The 21,641-nt window shown below is 41.7% G+C and overlaps 1 protein-coding gene across 1 annotated transcript; it reads left to right on the top strand.

Moving 5' to 3' along the window:
• Nucleotides 1-10,587: 10,587 nt before the first annotated feature.
• lrrc3ca (leucine rich repeat containing 3Ca) lies at nt 10,588-16,335 on the top strand. Its single transcript, XM_050060224.1, has 2 exons — nt 10,588-10,840; nt 14,982-16,335. Exon 2 carries the CDS (start codon nt 15,065-15,067, stop codon nt 15,857-15,859), a length of 795 nt encoding a protein of 264 aa, XP_049916181.1. The 5' UTR covers nt 10,588-10,840; nt 14,982-15,064; the 3' UTR covers nt 15,860-16,335.
• The last annotated feature ends 5,306 nt before the right edge of the window (nt 16,336-21,641 follow it).

The following is a 21,641-nucleotide window of genomic DNA, read 5'->3' as shown; positions in this document are numbered from 1 at the left end:
TCTCTGTCACACATGCATACACACTCTACATGATAGCTGCCTAAAAGCTATTTAGTGGTTAATGAGTTTATCTCCCCAGATGTGTGTCGTTGTCGTATCATGATAGCCCTCGAATGATGTGTTTGTGCAGTATCATTGTGCAGAGCTTTCCTTTGTGTCTGCTGATGTAAAGTGATTCAGAAGGATTTAAAAGGGCAAAACAGAGAAAAGACATGGCAAACATGGACCTTTACATTTCTGGTCTGGTGGCTATCAGTGAATGGAAATGCAGTACGCTGATTTATCTAACCGTTCTACCATACTTATCTGTCTTCCTCTGCTATGTTGCCCACTCATCTGACCTTGGCATGATAATAATAGGGCTGAGGAGCTTGAGCTGTAGTCCAGCGGATTTAGTGGAGTGTATGTACACAAATACACCCACAGCAGCACACATGAATGAAGGTGCAAAGGCACATTACTGTTTGATTTTGCACTGGGTATCTTCAGCTGAAAAAAAATGATTGATCTCCTTTAAGAAATATGAAAGAATGTGCCACCTGCCCTCAACCTTTTTTTATACACAACACAAGGGGTTGGATATGCTATCTTCAAAATAGAATCTTTTTAAATCTCCTGTACCTGAAAAAGAGACAATTTAGGCTCACAATGTACTTTTTGAGCCTCTATATGTATTTTTCTCAAGAGGAATTGTGAACAGGAGCAGTATTGAGTCTTATGGAAGATTGAATTCACTGCTACCTTCAAAAAATATTCCATCACTTCATTGAAACTGTAGTCAGAAGAATGTAAGAAGAAGAACTTAAAGGGAGAAAACAATGACAACAAAACAAATAAGATGCAAAATCATCATTTCGAGAATTATAGAGGTGCTGGGACCTTTGGATAGAGCCTGGCTAGCTGTTTCACCTGCGTTTACTTGCTTTCAGCCTGTATGCTAAGCTAAGTGTCTACTGCCTGAAGCTTCATATTTAATTGATTTAACAGATGTGAGAGTGGTAGCAATCTGTTTTAACTTTCAGCAAAAGAACAAAAAAAGCATACTTCCAAATAGTTTAATTATTCAAACAAGTCGTCCCACTTTTACCACCACATATGGTGTTTGTTTCTATCACCTCTGATACAGCCTACAGGAGAGATTCCTAAATTAGTGCTCCTAGCAATGGCAGAAAATCAACACGTCTTTATACCTTAACATCAGACTAGCTCATTTGCCAGTGACTCCCAAACATGGATGTATTAAGATATCTGGATACAGTGTTGGAGGCAAGACCCTGTTCATTCCTATGAAAGCTGCTCAGTGGCACATAAAGCCAAAAATGTTCAACAGCCAGGTATGAAAATACCCAGATGATCTTCACAGCCATCACATCATTAAGCCTTTAGAGCAGGCCCACTAGAGACTTTTGCTGTTCGGGGTGGCTACTTCTGGTTAAGTGTTTTGCTTACTTAAATTGGGATAAAATGATTTCATTCTAGAACTTTTCTAGACTTTCGAAATGTTATTGGACTGAAGAGATGAAATTGGTCATAGCTGTGACGCTAAAAAATGTATACACAGATTTACAAATGTGTCTCATTCATAATTTGAAAAGTCTTTGTGGACCAAACAGCCTCATGTGATTGACTCGAAAGTCGCAATTCCACTGTCTGGCCAATGAGAAAATTTGCTTCAAAGCCTGGTGCATATATGTCCAATAATGTTTGTAGTTTTAAACAAGTGGTTAACATAGTGAATCGTCGGAGTTCAGGCAAAACAAACTACATGGTTAGGTTTAGGAAAAGGTCATGGTTTGGGTTAAAATATGTAGGTTATGTTTTTTACATATCTTAAGTTAACTACTTAAGTTAACTTGTGTAACATGAGTAGGTTAAGGGCATTAGGTAAGATAACTTACCTAAGTTAAAATAACTCAACGCTGACTTTTGGTTTCACACAGGGACACTTACAGTGGCCTCCTGGGTGAAAATCTTGTGTTGGTTTGACCCATCCATCCATCCCGACCTCCTCCTTAGGCCAACTTTGTTGCTCTGTATGGCATCCGCATTCCTCCTTTTCGTTTTTCCTTTTTCCGCCATAATTACTACGGCCACTGGAGGACGCCACCTAACAATGACCACAACTACGGGTCATAACAACTGCTTGTACAGACAACATATGGGGTTCTTCTCGGAGGGAGGACAGCCTCTCCGCTATTTCTATTCATGTTAAAATGGTACACACAAGAAAATCTGACATATTACGTAGTTTGACAAATTGATGTTACATCCATTGACTTCTGATAATTTTTCTAGAAATAGTATTTTAAAATGTATCTTCAAAGTGGATAATTTCAAGGTAATTTAAGAGAATACATTCACTTGTTTTTTTTTGCAACTATGCCATTACTATTCTAACCTTTTTACACATTCACACACAGACTCACACACAGACTTCCTCTTATCTAGTACTAGTGGGCAGTTTGAAACAGGCATCCAGTACTTGGCATCCAAAAATAGGCACCCATCTGAAGCTGCTGAGAGAGACGTTAGCAAAGTAGATGGACACCCGCGCTCTCCGTACCACCTGCTTTCCTGTTTATTTATTGATGGCCCTGTGTTTTTTTCTGAGGCCTGATACAGCTTGACTGTTGGGGAAGTGGGGCAGAATTAAAGAAACTTTATGTGTCATAGATCTGGTGATGGCTGTCTAAAGGGGCCGTTTGGTGCAGCTTGATGTCCTGTGTCATACAAGGATAGAGCTGCTTTGCAGATATTAGGGTGACAGGTAAACAACTGCTGCTTCCAGCTGAGCACTTGACAGGTATGTTAGAGCTTATTCCAGAAGGATCTTGGGTTGTGAAAAAGATATATCAGCTGACAGTGTACAGCTTTTCAACATGTATCTTTTTTCTTCATTTTGTCTCTGCAGCCTCCAAAGACCGCCAAAGATGAGATACGTGAGTGGACCATAAAAGCTCTCTGAAAATACTCTCAAAAGTATTTGAAAATACGAGTCTCATGTTGAAATGTGGGGCAGCAGAAATAAAGCTATTTGAGAAATTTGATTGATGGAATCAATCAAGGAATTCGGGAAATACACTACAGAAGTTAGATACCACTCTCATATCTGTCCATTGAAAATGAGGCTGCGGCCAGGAGACAGTTAGCTTAGCCTGGCATAAAGACTTGAAACAAGGAAAAACAGCTAGCCTGCCTTTGTCGAAACTACCAACACCTCTAACCGCCTCGTTTCCAAAGAGGTTTGTTTCATGTCTGTATCCCTTTAACTTATATAGGGTATGCCTCTAGTGTTCTGTACAAGGAAATGCATCTTTTTACAATACCACCACAGAAATGGCAGAAAAATTAATTTTGAGTGTTGTGGAATATGCACATGGAGCAGGACATAGACAAAAACGGGACCCATTAAGGGATGACATTTTTTTTGTAGGGCGACACGGAAGTTCACTTTCTCCTGGTTCCCTCTTCAAAAATATAGGATTTTTCAATCAGATTTTGGATTATTATAGAAAATATTCTCCATGGCAAACAAAAGCTTATGATGCTTACGCATTTTGTTCAGCAAGATAATCTTCAAAAATGAACACTGCTTTCATAATTTTTGAAGCCTGAATGCAATCACCAGAGATAAAAAGCTAGCATTAGGCTATAAAGGAACTATGCTACAATCGCATGACTTAACGTCACCCCCACAGCGAGGCTGTAAAGCTAGGTTTGGCGTGATGACGTTAGTCTCATTCAGCCACTTGTTGGCAACTGTCTTTTTCAAGAAGCGTAAAAACTTGGGTATCTGAGTTGAGTTGAGTTGGGTATCTAATGATGTATTTATGTCATGAAACAAAGTGTGAAAGTCTCTCAAGCTTGAGTTAACCAGAGATTCCTTTTCCAATTTTTTTGTCTTTACTGATGTGTCATGTTCGACATGGACACACCTTAAAACAGGTTAGTAAATAGTAGAAAGAAGCATGGAGGCCAGTGAAAATGTTACTGCGATTACTTGTTTGTTTTGTTTTTTTATATCTGTTAATTATTCAGTCTCTCTTTCAAACTTGATGCCAACTAATTTTGAACAATGGACAGAGACCGATGGTATTATGTGGTGGCATGTCATTGTATTGCACCACAAAAGGGGTGAAAATTAGCGCGCCCACCCTGGTGTCAAATTTTCATTATTGTTTATGGGAGACAACTGGAGCTTGATCTGATAAATACCTGTGACTACTGCAGAGTCATTTGACTTGAGTGTGAATGCAGATTGTAACCTTTCCCATTGAATACAAAAGCCATACGTTTGTGAATGTTAGTGCGTTTTTGTCCAGAGGGAAAGGGGCTTCGGAGATGTGTGTCCTCCCCCGGAGTTTTCTCCATTGTGAGTTTGCGTAAGTGATTTCACTTGAGTTCACCTCAGTGTTTCTGAGTAATTATTTCCTGGCAAAGACTAGTCCCATTGCTTCCCGTGGGTGTTAGATGAACAACAGGAAGTAGAGCATGTAGAATGTAATGTGCGTACTGATATGAAAACTCTCAACTCAAATTAGATAATGATGAAAATTTGATAATTGAAATTACAGCTTCATTTTTGCCAGGGGTATTTAGCTCAGGACAGATGAAATAACTGGCAGCAAACTGTTAAAGGTAGGAAATGAATGTGTGCAGATGCTCACAGGGAAAATATAAATGAGAAGAGCAAACTAGATGTCAAATAAAAAGCACTGGTAATATTCTTTAAGATGACTTGTGAATCTTATTGCAGACATCTGAAAAGTGTAAATAACATGCAGTAAACCTCTAACATTTACAGCACTGAAAGACTTACTCGCTTGTGTTTTGACCATCATATTTCCAGCAGTGTCCTTGTAGGTCCACAACATGACCTTTAAGGTGAACACCCCTCCCTGGCTGTCATTGTGAATATGTCTGAGACACAATGAAGGACTAAGAATTATTAATTACTTTAAAAGGGCAGTGGAAAAGAGCTTTAACCACCTCTATCCTGCGTTGGCAGGCAACTGCAGGCAGCTATAACAACTTAACATTTAAGATGCCATACACCACATTCACTGACGCCACTTTGCTGATTGTACACTTGTAAGAAATGTTACCACAAGGTGTTTTGCAAACATAACAGCGATACGAGTGCAGCAAATGGAATGCCTTATATTCACAGTATGTTGACTAAGTGCTGTACTTTCACTTTTTTAAAACAGTTTTTCTCCAGCAAGGTCACACATATGGATTCAACAAAGGAAGTAGACTGGATTAAATAGCTTGATCAGCTGCCAGACTGAATATAGAGTACCATGACCTCAATAGTATTGACTGAGATGGGGTTCTATGTGTCCATAAATCGTTCCTGTGCATGTATCACTCAGGTGCAGACACCATTAGGCTGGTTTCCTATCAGCTTGGTGAACTCTGACTAAATAGCACCGATGAAGTCAGCATCAAAAACCCCTGAAGCAAACCTTTTCTGCTTGTGATCCTTCATGAGGCAGTGTCTACTTGCAAGCTCCTGTCATAGAGTGCATGTCTTATGAGCTGCCTTGTGTTTTTCTCCTCTAACACTGACTGAATCATGATGATTTTAACAGTGTTGGTTTGTTTGTTGGTTGGTCCACCATTTTCGTTTAGACCAGGGGAAGGCAACTGTGGCTCCAGAGCTGTATGCGGTTTATTTTTCTCTCCAGTGGCTTTCTGTAGCTTTAACAAAAATGCTATGGAAATAATAATGGCTATTTTAGTTTTAGGATTCCTCCCAACCCTCCATCAAACAATTTACACTTGATTTGCTTGATTGATTATGATGTAAATGTCTTGAATTTTGTCAAAACTCTAAAGACCTCCACTACTTTCATGTTTTTATTGAGGGGGTCTTGTCCCCTGCATCCCTCCCAAAATCTACAACTATGTTCCCAACAAATATTGAATGGATTTCCATGATTTTTTTATACAGATTTTGATGTCCCCCAGAGGATAAAGCTAACAGACTTTGGTGATCTTCCGATTTTTCCTCTGGCGCCACCATGAAGTTGACATCATTGGTTCTGAGTAAAATATGTCCACAACTGTTGGATTAATTGTAATTAAAAATGCAAAGACATCTATGGTCCACAGTCCACTGGATGGATTGTATTAACTTTGGTGGTCCCCAAACTTTTTTATGTGGCACTGTTACCAGGTCAAAGTTTTAATTTTTCTAGTACTTTGGTTCTGACCAAATTCCTGCCAAACTAATGACATATCCGTCAGTCTAAGCTGTAGGCTACCTTGTGTGGAATGCTAATTAGCAAATGTTAGCATGCTAACTTTTTCAACAAAGACATTGAACATCAGCATGTTATCATTGTCAGCACTGTGAGCATGTTAGCATGCTGATGCTAACATTTAGCTAAGAACACCACTGTGCCAAAGTAAACCCTAATGGTTTAAGATAGTTAGCTAGTTATGCTGTAGAAAGTTATTGGTGTTAGAACCCCGAAGAGATAAAACGACACATTATTCCAAAAAAGCAAAGAGCCAAAAGGGAAAAAAATGAATTTTGTGTATCATATTTTAGTTTTTCAGTAATCATCTTGTGACCTTGTGGATTATAATCTCATGACCCTTTGTGGAGGTCCCAATGTCCAAGTTGGGGACCACTGACCCAAAACATATTTAACACATATTCTAGATATATTATTATTATTAGTGTTATAATTATTATTTTAAACACTTAAAAAGAATTATGCACTGAAAACATGATAAACCCCTTAGAACATGCCAGTGGAGCGTTATCCATTCATGAGCTTCTTTGGCTGAAGACTCAATACTCTTGTGGTTGTAAGCTTTGGATGCGACTCAGCTGGCCATAGCTCTGCAAGTGGGAAATTCAACAAGGATCAATGAATATCTACAACACTTTCATATCGCCAGGCCATTGTTTCCTTAATGTCAGTGATATCAGACTTCAAAGGCAAGAATCTTCACAGGGAAGATGAGGTGGTGCGACCCTTCTGTTACCAGCAGTAGCAGGGAAATCCTTTTAATACACCTTCCTCACAGTTTTTGATTAAAAGCTACACGACCTAGGTGAAGAAATAAATAAATAAAGCGAGTAATGTTGTATTCTTAAAGACACGGCAGGACTTTGATCTTGCACAGGGACGAGGAGTAAGCTTGGAGCCAGAGATAGAGTGTGTGCGTGTGTGTTTGTGCAAGCTTAAGTACGTATGCATGTATGTGTGTTTGTGTGAGCAGGCGAGACAAAGTAGGTGAGAAAATGAGAACGAAAGGGAGAGATCTCATTAATATGAGTCCTCTTATTCCACTGCAACTGCAAGAGCACACAGAGAAGGCTAATGGCAAAACATTCCCACCGTGTTGAAATGACATTGTACAAAACTGTGGTGCTTGTATTTTCTTCGCCAAATTCCCACTCAGCACTTTAGCTGTGTGGATTAATGTCATCTTGCAGTTATGCCACCTGCACAGGTATAAGGCTAACAGAGAGGACGCCTGAGCCTGTCTTTGAGATACTTGACAGGCTGGAGAGAAAAAAAAAAGTAAGTAGGGGGGAAAACAAGGAACTTTGATCCACTTGAAAGTGTAGTCTATCAGGACTAATGCTTGGTTGATAATACATACAGCGCCTGTCTAGCTGCCAACCACAGTGGAGCATTTGAAGTAATCTGATAAAGCTGGGGAAGACTGACTGCGAGTGCACTCTCCTCTGTCGATGAGGAAAGTAATCCTATTTTCTGCTGTTTCACTGTCATATGCTCTTCCACCTATCTGATCGTCTCCTAATTGACAAGAGCAGCCTCTTAACCTGCGGGCTGTAAAAGGAGTGACTACAGAGCAGCAACAATGAACATCAAGTCATACTGCTCGTGTTTCTCATGGGGACTAACATAAACATGTAAGATGGTGGTTTTATTCATCAGTCAACCCTAACATGTCATACTATACTAATGCATGAAAACATAAAAGATTCTGTTTCACTTCTACAGGTTTGTGTACTGGACCATTGTGATCACCCACTTTGCTTCAGAGATAGCAGACATGAATTCTCTACTAGAGTCCAGTGAGGCCAAAGAAACACAAGCCTCCACAGACTTGTAAGCAGCAGTTCAACATAAACTTCATCAGCAAAGCAATTCTTAAGAGGGCTAAACAAATGTAACCATAAAACGTGGCCGCGCAACCGACTGCCTTTTGTATTGTGCAGCTGCAGTAAATCTCCTGTGGCTTTATCTGAACGCTCATCACTGTTAGTGTACAGGGGAATGAGAGATGTTGCCTGAGTAGTGCAGCTGTGATGTAGATGGTCCAAAGTGACAAACAAAATTATTTTTGGGTTGTTAAAAAACTGGTTTGAGAATAAGATTCAGCAGTACGGCCATTAAAATACCTAAAATAATGGAGGTGAGTACAACACAATCTTTGGCCAACCTATAGATCATAGTTGCTCAAAGTGCGGCTCAGGGCCAGTGGCAACCCTCATAAAGATTTTGTGCTGCTCTTGAATGTGACATATTTAAAGCAGCATACAGGTCGCCAGACTCTCACAGGGCTGATACATTGAGACAGACAACCATTCACACTCACATTCACACCTACAGACAATTTAGAGTCACCAGTTAACCTGCATGTCTTTGGACTGTGGGAGGAAGCCGGAGTAGCTGGAGAAAACCCACACTGAACATGCAAACTCCGCACAGAAGGGCTCCCCCACCCTGGGGTTTGAAAACAGATTATTTACCATTTAAACAGTCAAGGCTGGATAAAGCCACTAGTGGGCCCAGGGGCAGAAATGAGCTGCTGGCCCCTATTGAGCCCTAGTTCCCAAGTCCATTTTGCCTGGAGCCCCAGCAACCCATATTCCTGTAAGTTGTGTGTGAAAATTTGATGAAACTCAAATTTGTTTAAGAATACATACCATGTAAGCATAAAATCAACTGAAATATGAATGGTGTTTAAACTACATCTGACACAGGACCTGTCTACATGACAAGATGGACCCCAGCTTTCATTGTGTTTTAGTAGTATAACAAAATTGCAAATGATCCACTTGCCACAACAGCAAACTGAGGTATTTGGGCCCCTGATGATCTGGGCCCCTGGGGCTCACTTTGCCTGGTTGGTAATCCAGGCTTTCATGCAGTGCTTACATCTTACATTTATCAAAATGGAGACAAAAAGACTCCAGTTGTGGAGTACTGAGATTTTACTTTAAATGAGATTTGTGCAGGGGAATAAATAAATATGATAGAGACTGATAATATTTCAGTCTATGTGGTCACAAAACACAGTCTGTGATATTACTACTACTAAGAAAGAAAGACCTTAGCTGTAGTTAATCATTCATAATCTGCCATTCCAGGGCACCAGGGAGGGAGTTAAGGTGGAATAAGCCCTGCCATCAGGGTGTCAAAGGGCACAGATGACCTCAGCCTTAGGCCCTGGGGGAGTCCATGCAAAAGTGTATAGTTGGCCCTTAAATGGGATCAATTACAGCAATTTACTTTTTGACTAATATCACTGACAATACGAGTTATATGTATTTACATTTATCATCATCATTAAAACAAATCAATCAATATTTGAGCTCCTTCTGATTGCAGGGGTCAGATGTGCAGAGCTGCAATGGTTCACAAACCTTTCCTGCAGGGCCCCTCTTTTACAGATAAAAATAGAGTTAAGATACTGATATCATATGAAACTAGACAACCCTACGCATCCATTGGCACCAGCCATGTCGTGCTATCTTGTCAGGAGGAGGCTGAATAATGCTCCAAAGTTGGGCTAAATTTCGGTGAGTGGAAAAGTGGCTCTGCCATTTTTCACAATGATGTATTTGAATATTTCTGCACACCGGTGGTGCTGGAGTGGGTGTGGACAAGGGGCTCATTTTGGAAAATGTTGTCCCCTTGTCCGTAATTCCTAATGGCTAGCCTGGGTGGAGTATCCCACTTTATTGATTTTAATTTAATTCCATTAATGCCTTATGACCGGCTGCTTGGCAGACTCTCCCAAGCCTGTGCCCATGAAGGTCTGTTTTCATAGTGGATTTGATTGGGCTTCCTTATCGGCTGGCAGCAGGCAGGAAAAGGGGCCCAGAGACGGCCAAAGATCCACCGCCCTGGCAGCCGGGCTGCACGTTTGAAACAACAAGCTTCAGATCAAACATGATTAGTGTGGGCTGCCAAACCAACTGCTCCATGTATGAGATCACTTCTGTTGTGTGTGTGTGTGTGTGTGTGTGTGTGTGTGTGTGTGTGTGTGTGTGTGTGTGAGGGAGGGGTACCCCTTACTTTACTGGCACCTGATGCATGCAGATCCACTTCACTCACAGCAATCAACACATGCATATTATAAATGCAATCAGCCCCACCATTAATGCATTCCCAGCAACACCATTAAGACTTTGCGTCTGTGCGTAAATGCATTGCGCGCCATGTGTCTGCCATTTTAAACTTTGCATCAATATATTTTTTTTGTCACATCCAGGATCAGAGTCAGCGAAATACCGCCATCAATTATAAGCCTTGCCCTGGCGCTGCGTCCTTGTCCACTCGCGCTGGCTCCGGTAATGTTGCCTAGTTTTCTGGTTGCGTGGAAACTAAAAAAGGCTGCACTGAGCGAGCCCTGAACTGTAGGAGCATTTCCAGTGGCGCGTCGTGGCTGCCGGAGCGGCTCTCAGCACAAGTTTAACGAGCTGCAAGAGGACCTGATGGAAGCGGACCAAAATATTGACTGAACCGCCTTTCGGGCTGCGCTCTGATCTGCTTCAACCATTTCATTGTCGGGCACTTGCTGAGAAACACATCATGAAAAGCAGGGGGAAAGCGGCAAAGACGTGAGTGTGTGTGTTACTGATCAAAAACCGCTTATGTTTTGTTTGTGATAATGCATGCATCTACACATTTGTTCATCCATAAGAGGGCAAGTGTTTTCCAGTTTGAGTGCGGGTTTGTAAATGTGATTGGCGCTGGAAACGAGCACTGGATGGTGCTGACTCAAACAGGATGAAAGACAAACTTAACGAGGGTATCAGTTCCCACGAGGCATCGCCTTTATCTCCTGTCCTTTGAGTTCATTTTCCACCAGATGCTTGTTGCTTATAAGTAGAATTTAAATTTGAGCAGAAACTTAACCCATTGTTTGGCATCTTCAGTGCCCTCAGCATGTGATTGATGTAAAGTAATTACATCAGTGTTGTTTTAGTGTTGAAGTTTATGCAGGCATACTAATTTTGAAAGAATATTTAAACTGATCAATAAGATCAAACCCTTATTAATCTGCAATATACTGTACATTAGATGTGATTACATTACCTACTCCTATAAGAGTGAGCTTATGTTTATTACTCTCTGTTAACGCAATAAGATTATTCTGCGGGGTCTTCATGTACAGTGGAAATCTGCCAAGTGACACTTTGTGCTCTGAGGAAAAGCATAACGGGGAATTTCTAGTGATCGAGATTGGCATTGAGCGAAGGATCGGGAATGGATAGAGCTAAAAGCATTGAAATATGATTACACTTGCATTAAAAGCCTGCCTTTAAAGTTAAATATGTCAAGGATGGTTTAGTTCCCTGTTTCCCTTTCTGTCATCCACACACCCCCATTGATAACTAGAAACCAGCAGCTTATTTGCCATTCATGCGGTGCTTACAGCTGTGACGCTGATGCCACAAAGAGGTCAGATTCATATGTGCAAACAAGGGTGTAGGGTTTACTTCAATATTAGGGAGGAGGACATACTTGCATGGGGGTTTTTGGGGTCTTCCACCAGAAAAAATTTGAGGGTCAAACACATTAATATCCTGTATTTGGTGCATTTTCTACAAGATGTCTCCATATCTTGGTGGTAGCTTTTGAAACTAGACAACCCAAGGCATCCATTGGTACCAAACATGTTGGCATAGCTTGTACTGGCAGGCTTGATAACGCTTCAAAGTTAGGCAAAATTTTGGCAAGGAAACAACTGGCTTGACCATTTTCAAATGGGTCCCTTGAACGCTTACCTCAAGATATCTCCTGTAAACATGAAAAGGCTTTCTCCCAGTTAATATTTTGCTCCTTACGATCAATGTACCCCCTCAGTCACAGCTGTATATTCGTCTTTTTAAGGAAAAGGACAACCAGCTTATTGGAAGAACAATGAATCACCTAACGTGTACAGATACTCATACATTACACATTGAAACAGAATTGTTGTGGAACTCCAGATGTTAACTGTAACGGTATTAGTCTATGCCCATCAGATAATTGTAAATATTAACTGTAGAATAAGAAACCAAAGTATATCGGTATGCTATTCCTTAACTATTGATGTGGTTTTCAACTAGCATCAACAGCATCATAGAATTCCTGAATTTGGCTTCTGGTTTCGGTGTGTCGCCCCATCTCGCCAACCCTATAAGAACTTCACAGGGTGCCACTGAGTGCAAATGTCCTTTATTTGGTCAGAGCTAAAGTCCACTGCTACTTTCATGTTTTAATTTAGGACAAAAGCACATGCTCTAAATATTGAAGGTGTCGTGTTTCCTGTGTCCGCCCCCAAAATATACGCCTGAGCATGAAAACCACCACGTCCTGAAATGTATTAACATAATACATTTGTGTTGCCTTTTATTGCCTCTAGTGTTTGGGGTGTGAGGCCAAATGACTGCTGCTCATATAATTGGCGGCAGAGACTTGTCGGCACGGCACTGGCAGCAGTGAATTTATGAAGTGAGAGACTGACCTTTGGCTGCAGGAGCGCTGTATTTATTGTTTAAATTAAAAGGCGGCAGGGTTATTTATCACAGAAGTAGGCAGTGACTTCAGGAACATTGATGAAGACCTCACCAGATTTAGAGGCCAACTGATTTATTTCATTTACTGTATAGAGCTATAAGATGTATAAAATGACAAATTTTTTGCTTGTGATGTCTTTGAGAGGCGTATTTGGATGGAAAACCTTTTTAAATGAGTGCCCCACCCTGTCAGTCATTACACCCTCTCTTGTGTCTTGATCACATCCACTTTTCTCCTCCCTCTTCCCTGTATTCTTTCACTGCCAGCTGTTTTCATCAGCTGTCCCTGTGACTGACTAACATTTGCCCCTTTCCTCGATATCTCATTAGCACTGTTCTCTGTGCTTTTATTGTAACGTTACTCCCTCTCCTAAATCTTCTTGATATCATTCTTTCTCTGTGCTGGTGTGTCTAATTTCCCTCCTTGCCCACATGCTTTCTCCTCCTCCGTCACCAGCCTTCTGCTCCTGATCCCCCATTATCTCTCTGCAAAACACCATGCTGGCACGCTGTGTGAAGGGAAAAGTACAGCCTTTACACGAGCATTACGTTACTCATTTAGTTTAGGCAAGACTTTTATTTCCCTGGGTGTTAAACTGCGTCTGCCATGCTATTTTACTTTCCCATGCACCCCTGCTGACACGGAGTGCAGAGGGAAATCCTTTGGAAGATGCCTTAATGAAGATGTATGGATAAATGTCTCATGTCTGAGGGAGGCAAACTATAGCAGTCTTAATAGCAGCTTCATCTGTGCTTTGCTCTGGTGCACCAGCTTCCATCTCCCCCTCATTATTGGGATTGTCTGGCAGGCATCTCTGAAACCGGTGTAACACAACAAGTGCTATTAGCTGTGTCTCGTAGACAAGTCATCTGTCCCCTTAACACACACATACACACCACCATTGCCACTACACTCTGTCCCTCTACCCCCCAACGTCATGTGATACTTCAAGGTACTTAGAGATCGATTTCATTTTTTAATCTTGGTAAGTGGATCTTGCCCAGTCTCCGGCCATTTTGACGAAATTAAGAAGTCAGGTTGAACTCTGTGGTCCTTTTTTGTCTCAAAGAAGAACGACCATCACATTGTCTGTTTTGTTGGCCTTGGTTCGGTTTCTAGCATTAGCATTTACCCCGACAAAAGGATTGGGTGGCCAACACTGATGCTACACTGACTTAAGGAGTTTTTCCTTAAGAGGATTAGTAACAGGATAGGAGGTAGCCCTGATCAGCTATTAATGAAGTGTGTTAGGGTGGGTCGAGCTGCCATTTTCAAAGGCTTACATACAAAATATAAAGTGTAATTTACAGGGCACATGGACAAGCTTTTACCTCTGTGTTACTTGCACTTCTGACTAAATGACCTCATGGACAAGCGACTGCACAGCTTGACAGACACCAAGCACATTTTGAATGGTCACTTTTAACAAAACTGTTGAATCAGAATAGCAGCCATTGTTTTAGAAAACACTGGACACCTCATATATATGTATAAAGTATATGTAACTCCATTAAAATTACGTTTTGTTTGGAACATTTTGTTCCTCGTGGTGTCACGTCACTATGTTAATGCCAGTCTCTGTGTACTGAAATAGCCCTGCATTGCGGGGATGTCAATTATAAAGGAGGCACAGTGACACCAAAGGATTCTCGTAGCTCTTTTATTTAGTTGGTATGAAGGGAATGTTTGATCCTTCGACTTTCCTGGAAATACAACAGAAGTTCAGTTGTTTCTGGCCAACAACATGCTGCATTCATGCTCCCTCCTCATGGCAATTACATAAGCTACTGTACCCCTCTATTTCTACAGTAGATAACAATATGGACTCTGAAGAACACTGTTGATCACCAGTGTTTTGCTTGCAAAAAATATTTCACAGTCCTGTCTGCATTTCTCTTTATTTTCTCTTCACTTCTTTTAATGTGGGATAGTCAATCCACCAGTGTTGTAGTCAAAACCACCTAAACTGAGACCAAGACAAGGCCAAGATCAACTTAACTATCTTTATCCAACACTCCTTTTTTGCACAGGCAGTTTAGTTTTATTCCCACAGTTGAATACTGTCTTAGACCAAGACAAGACCAAATAAAAATACAGTTGAGTCCGAGACCTTCAAAAAGTGGTCATTAAGACTGATCTTGAGTACCACAACCTCTTGCACCACTAATGCAACTTTCTGTTGTTTTTATGTCACAGGGTCAGCAGCTACTGGGGAGGTTGATGTGGACTTGGCCTGCTGCGCCCAGGTGGTCCTTCCTGGAGCATGCCCTTATCCCACCATGTCCCTACTTGCAGACTGGTTACTGCGCCACTCGGTGGTCATGTGTTTGCTGCTGCACAGCTTGGTGCTTATGACCTTCTGCTTCCACCATGCTGCTACCAGTTGCTCCAAGAGCTGCTACTGCTCTGAGAGTGAGATCGGTGGCAAGACGGTGCGTTGCAGCAACCTGCAGCTCACAGAGATCCCCCAGGATTTCCCCAATGACACGCGACGCATCTACCTGGACTTCAACCTCATCACTACAGTCCCAACAAATGCTTTTGCAGGTTTGCCTCACCTGGTTGAACTGGATCTATCCCACAATGAATTAAGCCAGTTAGAACCAGGGGCATTCAGAGGCCTCGGCTCCTCACTACAGTTCCTAGACCTTTCTTCTAACAAGTTAGAACACTTTAGCGCTGAGGCCTTCGAGGGCCTGCAGTCTCGCGCCAACCTAACAAATAATCCATGGCATTGTGACTGCAACTTGCAGATGGCCATGCCCCGTGTGGACCTAGAGCCTGCATCGCTGACAGGTATCGTGTGCCAGACTTCAGATCCAGAGGAAATAGGAGTTCAAGGACTTGCCTTTCTGTTGGCACCAGACATAGACCTATGTGTGGTGATGAAGAGGACTACAGATGTGGCCATGCTGGTCGTCATGTTCGGCTGGTTCACCATGGTCATCTCCTACCTGGTCTACTATGTCAGGGCTAATCAGGAGGATGCCCGCAGGCACCTGGAGTATCTCAAGTCATTGCCCAGCAGACAGGGCAAGTCAGAGGAGTCTTCCACCATTAGTACTGTGGTATAGGGCCGATGGTGCTGCACGTGGGACCTGAAGTGGTGACCCACACCAAACAGGTTGAGCTACAACCTACAAGTATCATCAGTCTCAGATGGTTTGTCACAGAGCCAAGGTGGGCAACAAGACATGTGCATCTGAACAAGAAAACCAGTCCGATGCAACCTAGCCAAGATGAATAATTCATCTTCTCGTGGCCCATTAGGAGTTTTTGTTGGCTGAGTTGATGGACTAGTCTGTGTGCTAAGGGAGTAAAAGCAGCGGCATGTTTTTGGCGAACTCCAAATATGGGATACAAATGGGATTTATCTAGTGGTGCATTCACCTAGATGCACCTCGCTCACACACAGACAATTATGGAGGCAAACAGCAATTTGAACAATGGGAACTGTAGAATGAGGAAACTCCATGTGCAACTGTTTTCCATTAAAACCCATATGGTATTCACCAGTATATTCTCAGTAAAATTATGTTTTCCAATTTAATTGTTGTTTGGGGGGTTTGTTTTACTGAACTCAGTCAACTGTCTCACAAAAAAATGAAAAAATACATACAGAATACATGCAAATGCATATTCAGCTCACTATGCTGATGAATCAGATCGCTGTGTGATGAAGGACTCATTATTTATTCTGTGATGTTTTGGGTAATTTGCACTGTACTAGAGCTCCATACTGATGAGAACCACATATTTCAGAGCTGCCTTTGTATGTTAAAAGAATTTGACAGAACACCCCTGCTAGCTCACCCCCATAACCAGTGGGACCCCTAAATTATCTCTACAACACAGCAGTGCTCTACACTGCACTTAAAGAGTCCAAGTGAGCCCATCCAAAGTTAAAGTCCATTTATCAAATGCAGGGACGTAGGATGTTGTAGCTCCGGGAGGACGGAACAAACAAAACTCATCACTCGTCACCCAGGGGTGATGGAAGATTTGAGTCCTGTTAGCTGATACCAGAAATACACTGCAGCTCTGGAATTACTCCTCAGCATAATATGCTAATCTTTAGTCACAAGCCAATAGCTCTGTAATGTAATATCATGTAATTGTCAGAAAAGCTTGATGAGAGAAGCAGAGAATTAGAGGTTACTGCAGTTCAGCTGTCATGACAAAGAAAGACAGAGGGGAGGGCCTTATAGTCGAAACAGGGACACGTTTTCCATATTCTGTTAGAAAAAGCCCTTAAGCAAGCACTGTTACGCCTTCACCCAGAGTAATTAAGGCAACACAGAAGCATCCTTCATAATCCTAACTGTTTGTATAGACAGAGCCTCAGCTTCTGTGTTGTTTATCATTCTCTCTCATGCCTTTAATAAGCACCCAGGGTGCCTCTGGGAGCCATATCGTCTGATGCAGTCACTCCCATGGGTTTTTCAAATAACATTTATGGGGCCATGACCTGATGGTCCATTTGAAAGAGCTTCCAGGGATGTGAATCTCCTATTTCACCAGACAGATGCTTTTGCATCTCTTCCGATGAAATCATCAATACAAAACTGAGACCACAAAAAGGGAAATGCATTTTAGCTGAGAAGTAACTGAGTCCACATCAGACTGTTCTCTGAGATATGCTCCTGTCTGCTCCACAGAACAAGGTAAGAAAAACCCAGTGCACTCTTGAATAATGAAATTTGATGTCTGAATTGTGGGAAATGGTTTGTCAACAAGGATTTCCCTGTCAGACACACACATGCCTCCTGAGCAGAGCAGGACCAGTAAATGATTTATGATGGCCATAAAAAACACTTGAGCAGAAAGTCTGGGAATGCAACCATCTTCTTGTGTGACCCAGTTCTTGAGGAGAAATTAAGAGAGAATGCCTGAGGGGATCAGCTGCCCCCCTCTCTGCTGCCTGGCCTACCCTTGCTTGGGTAAAGCACTTTCCAAATGCCCTTGGGCTGCTTGGTGAGGGTCAAGAGCGCTCACAGTGGCAGCGAAAGTCAGTTCCACCTCATCCTAAGATTCCCTTCAGTCCCAAAGGCAGCACTTAGTCTTTAAAGGAATTATTGGAAAATATGCTTATTAGCTTTCTTGCAGAGAGCTAGATTAAATGATAAATTCCACTATACACCATGCAGCTACAGCCTGCAGGCAGTTGGCTTAGCTTAGCATAAAGACATGTGAGTTAGTGAGCTGTAGACATGCTGGCAGGTGGATTTTGATACCTTTTGATTCCACTTTCCAGTCTTTATGCTAAGCTAAGCTAACCAGCTGGCCAAATTTTTTTTTCCAACAATAGTGTAGACATGGCCTGCCCTACTCCTCGTATGATTTGCTAGCATCTGGTCAGGTTCTCTTGCACTGTTAATATGTTTTCCTACAAAAAGTAATACACCAAATTTGTACATATTCCATGAAATCATGAGCCAGTAGTTTGTGCATAACCCATTGGATCATGTGACCAATGCACTGATGGGAGTAAAGAAGGAGGCAGGTTGGGGCAGTGGATGGTTCACAAAACATGGGACATTCCTCCAGGACTTTCCCCAGAAGACCGTTGTTTGGAACCATGTACACTTTGAGGGTACATTGTTCAAGGTACATACATTTAACGTGCGTTGTCACCATGTTATTGTTCCTAAACCTAACCACAGTAACTTCACCTAAATCTGACGATGCCAAAACATGTTTCTTTTCATAGACCTAACTTGCCTAAACCTAACCCTTTGTAACTTTATGTGAACTATATAACTTCAAGCTAAGTGCTAACGTTATTCGTGGGGCGCTATTTCGTAGGATACCATACATATGAGGTTACGTTGACTCGTAGCCCTCACTGGTTGGTTAGGTTTACACATCAGGTGTGAAATTAGGTAGGGTTAAGGTAAGAATATCAAGGTAAGCCTAGTAGAAGCAGAGAGGGGATAGTAGGGCTGGTCATGCCTTCACGTAGTAGGAAAAAAAATATCGAAAACATTGCTTGCTATGGCTTCTTGTTTAGTGTACAGAGTGGCATCAGCCTTCTCAAAAATATCTGAAACGTAAAACCAGTTCTTTACAGGTATACTATACAGGAATTATCAGTCACTGTTTGCAAACTTAACTGCCAACAAATTGAAGGCCAACCCCAGATTCACTCTCACTTTGGAACAAGCTTGGTCCACTTGGTGTTACACATCGCTATATTTGCATTGCTTCTAATCCATTTTCACACTTCACAAAAAAAACACGCTAGCACCTGCTAACATCTGGCTTTTGTATGTAATGTAAGGTTACACTTGGCAATCACATGTGGGTCAAATATCAACCCCGATCGGCAGTGATGGAAATACAACATCTGGGTCAACGCGCTGCTTTTAGCCCCTTTATGCAATGACCACAAAACACCATCAGTCTTCACCCAAGCAGAGTTTGAACCAGAGACTGGCTAAGTAACAGGCATAAAGAAGAAGTAACCACTGTATATTTTCACTGGCCTCCATGCTGCTACTGTTAGTTAGTTAGTTTTTACTAACCTGTTTTCCGGACTGTCCGTGACGTCAAAAGTAACACACCGGTAAATAACAAACAGAAAAGCATGCACGTCTGCTGCAGAGCCGGTCTACTGGCAATGGGAAAAGAGTCTGTAGTCTATTTTTAGTTCTCCTGTGTTTAAAAACACCTGCACACATGCACTAATTTTGGTGGAAAGGGGGTATTGGTATTGGTTGCTCACAGTCTGGCACCTGGACTCTACCTTTTTATAAAGTCTCAGCTTCAGCTGTGCACTGTGCCCAGGAATATCTTGAACATACAAAACAAGAAGAAAATACAGGCAAAGGGCAGAGTCTCTGCAGATAAATACACTATCACACACTTCTACTGATGATTGAGAGAGATGTTTTGTTTTTTTAAGAAAAATCCTGCATAGTATACCTTCAAAAAAAAGAAAGAAAAATCTAAGAAAGGAAACGTTTATCTGTCAGTAAATCACTTATTGATTTATCTCTTCTGTTTTCTTTGTACTAAAACTACAATTTCGGAAGAGGTTGTTTGTGCTAGACATGTTCTTTCTGTCTTACTTTTTTTGTCATCCCTACATACTCAGCAGCACCTATACTCTATAGTTTCTATTAACACGCTGAGTTTGTTTTACAGAAAACAATGATATTGATCTTGACAGAGTTAATCTTAAGGAAGCCCAGGTACAGCCTCCCATGACGAGCAGGAGGTTCAACAGTACTGAAAAATAGATGGTAAGCCTTTCTCTCTGACATTTCCTGCCACACACACACACACAGACACACACGCACACACAGCCAGCTCTCTCCTTCCCTCTCTCCTCTGATAACAGACTCTCACGGTGGCTTTGAAACCAGCCACTGTTAAGGGAGCCTCACCACAAGAGGAGATAAACATGAAACTAGCAACAGACATGTGCGACTCTGTATTTCGTTGGGCTAATGTACCTGAGTGCACACATTCTTTTGTTCACCTGTATGTACGACAGGTGTGTGTGCATGGTGGGAGTGAGGGTACCGGTAATGTAACACCCCTGTTCCCCAGCACACATAAATGCCACTGAGGTTAATTTAAATTTCAGGGCAGCTCAGCTTGCCCCGCCTGCTACCTTAGACACGTTACACTGGTGTGAGCATTACAACTGCTGGGTAATGGGACACAAAGTGGGGGATAAGGTGACGCATCCAATCCCACAGAGCGCGGCCCTGTTTGGGGTTGGGTTGCACGTGAAAATGTTTCCAGGCTTCGAGATCAGATGGGGTCTCCCATTGAGGGCCTGTGTGGGAACCTGATTTCCTTTTCAGCCAACAAATTAAATGATACCAAAGATGCTGCATCTGAGGAGAGTGACAAGGACATCCTTGTCAATATTCTGTGATGGTCTCCTTTTATTTTTATGTCCTCCAGGGAGGGTGGAACACTGTTTTAAGGTCCTAACTTCATATTGTGCAACACAGCTCCCCCTGTTGTGGATTGTGTGTAAGTGTCGAGGGAAATTAGCCTTTATCTTAATGTTTTACCATTACAATTAAACATGCTTTTGTACATGTAAGAAATGTACATCAGCCAAAGCACACAGTAAAACACATTGTCATGGCAGGAAACAGAAGTGTTTTGTGATACATTTTTATGATACAAAGCTGGTAAGAAATCAGCGAAATCAGAAGTATCCTTTTAAGTCAGTTTGTCAACATTTGATTCATCTCAAATTTGTTAAAGAATATGGACCATGTCAGCATTATAGCAACTGAGATATTCAAGGTATTAAACTAGCATTGGCATAGGGCCCATCTATAAGGCAGCCTTGGTTGAGCACACTAATCCACCTAACAGCATTTTCACTGAGTGCAAAGAATGAGCAGGGGTGCAGGATCAATCCACATATATGGGCATTACAGTATGTATTATACTACAATATGTCAAAATGTCATGTTAAAATGCCATACACCAATGTACAAGTGGTTACTTATGCAGCTATTACACAGTTACAATTGCACTATATTAATGAATGTTTACTATCATACTTTGGATAGCTAAAGCACAGGAGGGGAAATGGCTGAAATGTAGTGCTGACAGGTTAAATGAAGATTGCAAAGATATATGTGTGTATAACTGTTGCACAGTACGTGGATATGTATGCTCAGCAATGCCCTATGGACAATAAATCTAAATCTAGAGACGTGACCTACCAACTGGCATGACATGAATTAAATGTAGGTCAAGATTCTCGGTCTGCGTATGCCCTCAGGGATTGACTGTCTTTTGTGAAATCTGTAAAAGCAGTCCAGGAACATAAAGAATGAGTTCCCATTAAATGTCTCAACCTGCATAAATTGCCGTAAAGAT

The sequence above is a fragment of the Epinephelus moara genome, chromosome 13 (assembly GCF_006386435.1).
Source record: "Epinephelus moara isolate mb chromosome 13, YSFRI_EMoa_1.0, whole genome shotgun sequence".
Taxonomy (NCBI): Eukaryota; Metazoa; Chordata; class Actinopteri; order Perciformes; family Serranidae; genus Epinephelus; species Epinephelus moara.
The sequence above is the reverse complement of the archived record's forward strand: the minus strand, read 5'-3'. Positions and strand labels throughout refer to the sequence as shown.